At 35.6% G+C, this 7,575-nt stretch overlaps 1 protein-coding gene across 2 annotated transcripts in view; it reads right to left on the reverse strand.

Annotated features, from left to right (window-relative positions):
- The window catches only part of LOC113504551, a 41,102-nt gene extending 35,280 nt beyond the window's left edge, over positions 1–5,822 (reverse strand). For both annotated transcript variants that reach the window (XM_026886906.1, XM_026886905.1), the window contains exon 1: positions 4,976–5,822. In XM_026886906.1, the coding sequence (XP_026742707.1) occupies positions 4,976–5,035 (60 nt within the window). In that variant the 5' untranslated portion in view covers positions 5,036–5,822. The remainder of the gene's footprint in view (positions 1–4,975) is intronic.
- Between the last annotated feature and the right edge of the window lie 1,753 nt (positions 5,823–7,575).

Genomic DNA, 7,575 nt, shown 5'->3' on the forward strand with positions numbered 1-7,575 from the left:
CAATATCTGGGCCAACTTCGATTCTGTTGTTAATCAAATATCAATTTAAAAGTCAGCACAGACCGTAAAATAGCGTTTAAATCATTTAAATGTTAATTCAAATCCTCCGTTTACGATTTAACCTCAATTGATTCGAACAAAAATTAAAGAGAGAGGTTAACGATACATAATTAACAATTTCGCACTGTTATCGGAAAGTGTTTAAAAGTCGGATAACAAAAATCAAATTACTGGTACCGCCATAATAATTGTGACTTTTGCCATTTTATTGAGTAAGTTAGTTTTCGTGTTAACTTGATAAAAAGTGACGGGTGTAAATCTGACTTAAGTTATAGGTAGGTAGGTCGTAGATAACACATTTCTTCCGTAACTTGCCGGTACGATGTAATACTGATGTGCATAAAGCGAAGAAGACTAAAAAATTTTGCTTTTTTCTATTTACCGTTCATTTTTATTTAGATGTGTGAACTGTAGCCTACCTATGTGATTATAGATTTCCTCATAGACATCAAACTAGGAAATAGTAGGTACTTATTAATAGTACCTAATTATACTTCTTACGAAATACTTTTTTGAGTAGTTGCTCATCAGACCAAACATTTTGTTATCCCATTATAAACACCTAATGCTTTGCATTCCTATCCTCAGTATTAGTGTATAATACCTACAGAATGTATTTGTTCAGAGATTACCTGACCAATAACATAGGCAAACACCGGTGCGTGTAATTCACACTTATTTACCTAAGTGCTCTTAAGAACATGGACGTTGATGATGGTGCAACGTGTGTTTATAATTGTCTACGCAGAACTATTTCTTTCACGAAATAATGAGAACATAAAATACATTACACTTGTCCACGGCGTATCTCTCGCTTATCTACAGTCATCTAACTGACCGTTCTGTTATCTGTATAGTAATGTATAGTTATCGTAAATTGGCTAAGGTTCGAAAAAAACCAATTTAAATCACAAAAAAATCGTTCTATTATGCAACTATAATTGGTTCAGGTCGTTGACTTGAAGACGCGGCAATACACATATGACGATATGGAGTTTTTTTCTTTAATTATTTTTTTTCGCAATCACTTTCTCACTTGCTTTTTATGCAAGAGCACGAGGTGCTTTGAATCGCTTAATGTGTTTTGTTACGCATGAGTAGTATAAGGAGGTTGAAAAAAGAATCTAATTAATTTCAAAAATGTCGTACATGAACGTACGTGCTCATTCATTGGATAACACACTTGTACGTTACTATTAAATCATTCAAAAAACAAGGAACACTTGTCCACAATAATAACATGTCGACAACGTAAACCGTTAATCTAACATTCTTTTTCAGACTGTATAAATTTATAGATGTTAATAAATGTGAATAAAAATACAATCAAAGTTTATTGTGCCTATTAACCAATATTCAAATTAGTGTGAAACTAGAAATTCCGATTGCAAAGGAAACAAATGGGGAGCAATAAAGTTTATGTTCCTCCTTATGGTTGTTTTGGCTGAGGTTTCATTGCATCGACAAGGAGATTCGCAATAAAAACAGTGCGCGCGGTAATCGACTACCCTCCGCTCCCGGCGTTCCCTAATTGCATAGCCGGAGACGATTCCCACGCGCGCCAATGAAGATCAGACACCCAACGTGGATGCGACTGTCGTTATGTAACTTTAATCAAAATTCTGTGAGCCACAGCAGGGGGACTTGCTATCATAATACTTGTACTAAAGCACACAACATAACAATCACGTCTTAGTAAATTAATTCCATTGTTGGCGACGAAACGTGAAGATGCCAGCGATAGATGGTGTGAACTTTACCGCCTGTCATTCCTTTAACCATTTAGTCGACCAGCCCATGTAAGTTTAAAATAACAATTCGTATTGTGTCTGCAAATTCAACTGTCATCATCATCATTTCGACCTAATTTCGCCCGCTGTTAGGCAGACCCCCAATGTCACGCTTCATGGTCCTTTGTAATGCATCTAACAGTAATCTTACATACGTTTAAGTAAATAAGAATCTACTTTAAGATCTGAACAAAAGAATACTGCTCGTCTGTTATGGGTCAATTCATGTTTATCACTGATCTTATTTAAAATGATTACAAATAAAGTTGATGTCATAAAAAACTGAGTGATTGAAACTCCAAAGAGTTCCGAAGCAAATTGAGGGAAAGCCTCTAGACTGCTAGATTACTACTAGATTTCTGTAACACAGTAATCATAAAACAAGCAGAAATATGATCTCGAAGTTCCAAGAAATGATTACCAGTACTAGAACAGTAATAGAATCTAGTTTGCACTAACACGAAGCGAGGTAACAGTTCACTATCTCAGTAATGACTGTAATGGACGCATGATATGATTATCCTTGACATCTTGAAGTACGATAGTCTCGTTGCTCTCTTGATGAACTACTAGAGTCACCTGAGCGGAGGAACACGTTTCGAGACGCTCCAGTGTAGCTAGGTATGTCAGAAATGTATACCTTTACTTTACTTGGTCAGACTCTGCGGGAGGTCTAGATGTTGATAGGCGAAATATAATCAACGAATTAGCAGATGACGGTGAAAGACTTTTGATACTTGAAAAAAACAGATACATTATACAGTTTTTAGATTGTACCTCTGTAAAGAATTTTCTTTTCACAGCATTGCGTACATATCTTTCTAAAACAGTTCGAATAAGAAAGTTATGGATATTATCAATTGAGGGATTTGGCTACTGGCGATTGGCTTTTGATATATTTTGTAAACATCGGACTATATTCTAGAAACTATATCTATTGGATCACATGTCTTGGCAGTGCTTCAGGAAGTCAGCTAAAGGGGACCGTTTAGTAAATAGGTAAATACGTAGTTGGCTATGACAAAGAGATTATGCCGAAATCTATCTCGGGCAGCCAAATACATAGAATATTAATGAGGGCCGTTACTAGTTATAACAATGAACCAAAATATCGATAAAAACGATGGAGTCATTAAAGCGAGGGTTTCCACCCTAAGCCCTACAAAAGGCTTTTTGATGAAGAGCCGAACTTCTTGAAGGGTGTCAACTTTTCCTCTCCTGAACTTTTTAATTAATACACAACAGACTGTTTAAAGATAAATTGTTAATTGTGTAAGTTTCCATGTTCTTAATTGAGGTGCTTAATCTACCCAGGTTTACTTCTCTTTTCACCTCAAATTAAGATGCGAAATAATTAAAAATACCTTTTTGTGTATTTTGAGGGATTTTTTTCAAAGAGCCAAGTTTTTTTTAAGCGGATTTCTAAAAATGTTAATTTTTGTCATGTTTGACGTTTTTACCAGAACAAAGATTTGTCTGCATTGTGACTGTAGGCTTAACGGCCACATCCCGTGAGAAGTTCATATTTGCGTATTGCACTGCATAGATTACCTAAATACTTAGTTCGTTAAGTTAAACAGCTTGGAATGTCACGCCTTCCATGCCTGCCTGAGTATACCAGGATAATTTAGGTTGGAAGGGAAAATATCTGAAGTTATAGGGCATTTTTACCACTACGGTAATTACATACGAATCGATTGCTAAAAATAAAACGAAGAACGAAATTGCATTTTAATTTAAGTCTGGTATCAGGTCTAATTGATATTTTTTTCTTATTTTTAATTAGTTCGATATCTGTGTTATTACGTATAACATCGGTAAACGCACAATACGACTAAGATACGTTCTGTGTCGTTGATAGTTACAATAGAGATTAATTATTTGAGATAAAAATAAATTATAAAACCTGGAAGCTTAGAGAAAACTCAACAAAATGTATGTTAATTAAAACAATTATACAAGCCGTGAATACTAATTTAAGAGCAAAGGTGGTGTTAAAAAAGAACAATAAAATTAATATACGGAGATATAATGTCTTCTAAAAAACATCAAACACGTGAATAAAGCAACTTAAAACACTTTTTAATTCACTCAAAAGTCATGACCTGGTTAAGAAATTAAGCGATCAACTCATAAACAGTCGCCGTGAGTCAAAGCACTTAAAAATCATGCTTCCTCGTCGAACGTTCTTTTAATAGGCACTAAAGCAATCTAGAGACTGATGAATAGGAATCATGTGAACCAGAGCTAGTAATTGGGTGCACCGGAGCGGCGCTAGTAAATTGATATGGCAAGCTAGCGGTTCTCGATCGGCGCATGCATCTACGCCCTTCGATAGGTATGGCATTTCGATCCAAAAGTTTATCGTTACGGCAATCGAACGACGCTTCTGGGCGGAGATCGATCCGACTCCATGCACGATGTTGCAATGGTTACAGTTAGTGAACTCGAGTGATAATATCTTATGGTAATTGAACTAAATGTTCTCGCTTTGATGTTACTTTGCTTTGAGGGACAGCCGAAAATTCGAGTTAAATTGTCCGAATTAATGACTGGAAGGCTTTGTACGTGCGTACTGCGTGTCGATTTGGTGAATTAAGTTCTTGAGTTCGTAAGTTTAAGCCTAGGCAATAATTGATTTGTATGTTTTTTATTTAGGAGATACAAGTCGTGTTCAGAACCTGTATTGTTTTGCAGATTTATGTAATTACGTTGCAATCGATTTGTGCGCTAGTGAATCTGAAATTTTGTTACCATCCAGTACCTAGTGATCATGTAATATTTATTTTTTAATATTAAATATTTAGATTCTAGCTATATCGCAAAAAATATTAAAATCATTCAGTAGATACGTAATTGCCTAGCTAATTATATGCCGTGTAGACTTCAGATAAAAAAATAAAAATTGACATCAAATAAAACTTAAAATAAGTACCTCCTTAAAGGCTTAAACCATCGCATCGTATGAAATAACCGCTATGATAATCTCAACTTCCTCATTTAACAACGATTGTTTATTCATATGATTTATGTTAAGACGATAGGAAGATAACTTACCCATATATAGGAATGCCGATTGCCGACAGTTATAAATGTCTACATCAATATTAAACAAATGAGCTTACCATAATATTTATTACGATGAACAATCGTAAAAGCATCAGGGGACTCGATTTTAAAGACATTATTCACGATTTACACATAAACTTATGAATTATAGTTCGCTTTGGTATCGCGATAAATATTCCGCGAGCGCGAGCTTTCCGTTCCCGCCAAATATTAGTTGGAGTGACCACACCGCGCACGCCTGTTGGCTGACGCTAAGCCCGCCAAACTGAAGCAAAGCAAGCCGTAAGCACCGTGAGAGCTTCGCGAACCGTCTCTGAATGGCCCACTCCACGAGGGAGAAATGGCGGGAGTCGCGGGAGGGACGATCTCGTAGGGGAAACCGCGTCAACCGCCTCCGGTAATTCACTAAGAAAAGTTATTTGTCGACTTGCCGCGTAGGGGATCGCTGTTGTAATAGAAAAATGAAAACGATTTGTAAAGTGAATAGGCGATTTGAAATATTGCAATGCGGTTAAGTTTATTGATTAGACAGAGTTTGTAATGAGTAAGCGTTTTTGATATGATCATGGAGAACATTAGTAATGTATCACTTTGTTCTTGCGAACAATGTTGGGTGTAATGTTTTCTGAATAGGCGCATCCTAAATGATGCATTGTTTTTACAAATTGCTGTGTTCGCACGATTCGGGCTGTCAACTTTCCGATTGATGAACGCTTAATGGCATTAAAATAAACGTAACACTTTTCTTAAGCTTTGTATTATTGTTTTGTTAATGCATTTTTAAACATCGTAAGCTCCTGTGAACAGTCTTGTGTACGATAATGTAGATAAGTGCGACTTTTGGACTCTGTATCAATTTGTTTAGATTAGATCTGTGTAATTATTAGATTTATAAAATCTATTAAGTATAAACTTTATTAAATATTTTGATAAATCGTACGTACCTATTGAAATGAAATCGCGGTTTAATGTTTGATTTTAGTTCCCGACGTTTCGACACCTTTGCAGGTATCATGGTCACGGGCAGACTAAAATCAAACATTAAACCGCGATAAAATCCGTAAATGTAGTTTCATTTCAATGTCTAACATTCGCGTAAACCTAAGAAACCACTACGTACGTTACGTACCTATATTTAAGCGCATGCTTGAGCCTACGTACTTATTTGGTTTGCTTGGCAATTGAGTCTGTAATACTCTGATACTGATACTTTACTATTTCACTGTAGTGAAGTTATTTTGGATGAAAGAATCAGTTTTTACTTAAATGACATATCATACATATTTAGTAGGTGGCAGTCGGCTCTCTGATCATCCATTCATGAAATAAGTAGGTATGTAAGCATCGAAACGTAAATCCAAAAAGGTAGGTTCACCACGCTATCTACGCGTGGTGAACCTATATCCTATAGGTAAACCTGTATCATTGGTACATACATTGGAGAATCGACGATTAAGTCTCTTCTATCATCAAAATTACTAGTAAGTACTTACGGTTAGCTCTGAAAGCCGTTTAATAAACGCAGATTACAAGATAAAGACTTTTTCCTTTCTTACCCTTCAGATGTAGGTTCCTAGTGTACCTACTCTCAGGATCCTGTTTGAAAACTTAGAAAATCGGTGGTCAGTGTTTAATTAGACGATGTTGAAGATATTTTCCCAATTCTATTCCTAAGTGTTTCAGATTCTGTTTCTGACTGTACGTAGTAGACGTGATTTACAATGTCTTAAAATCATATCTTGGCAATAAATTACACGTAGGTAGAAACTTCAACCACAAATTACAATATCTGATTTCAGTTTAGGTAAGTACAGTGGGACTGAATGTGTGGGCTGTGGTGTCTGACAAGACCAAATCATAACAACATTATCCAGCAATTTAAAAAACCACATATTTTTTGTTGAGACTACAGTCGATGCAATCGAAACCCCGCGGTGTTTTCGAATCGCTAACGTTATGTTTTCCTCACATTGTTAGGTAGGTAAACACATCAGCCAATAGAAAATACCTATAATCAGATAGTTCAGGATTTCAGCAAGTATTGTTATGTCGAGAGATATTTATAATGTTAAAAGAGGTAATTTGGTAAACGAGCTGGATATAAATTATCCATACGGGTTTTTACTCTTCATTAAATAATCAAAATAAAGCCGTCAGTTAAAAATTAACAATTTTTGTAACTCTCCCCAAACATTGATTACATAAAAACGTAACGCTATTATCGTAATATTGAGTACTAGCTGTTGCCCGCGACTTCGTCCCCGTGGGTAGAAGATATAAGTTATGATTTATACCTACCTGCCCTGTTTTTTTTTCACATTTTCCATTGTATCTTCGTTCCTATTAGTCGCAGCGTGATGGTTTTTAGCCTAAAGCCTTCCTCGATGAATGGTCTATTCAACACAAAAATAATTTTTCAATTTGGACCAGTAGTTCCTGAGATTAGCGCGTTCAAACAAACAAACAAACAAACAAACTCTTCAGCTTTATATATTAGTATAGAAGTATAGATTGAGTGAGTTATAATATAAAGAGCAAGATGACATATTACGTCGTCTTGCTCTTTATCGGCTAACGAGGGCATATCTACATATGACTACCACGCCTACAATTATTATCAGGCACTGTATTTTTAGATAATCGAATAAAATAAAAC

The sequence above is a fragment of the Trichoplusia ni genome, chromosome 22, assembly GCF_003590095.1.
Source record: "Trichoplusia ni isolate ovarian cell line Hi5 chromosome 22, tn1, whole genome shotgun sequence".
In the NCBI taxonomy this organism is placed as follows: Eukaryota; Metazoa; Arthropoda; class Insecta; order Lepidoptera; family Noctuidae; genus Trichoplusia; species Trichoplusia ni.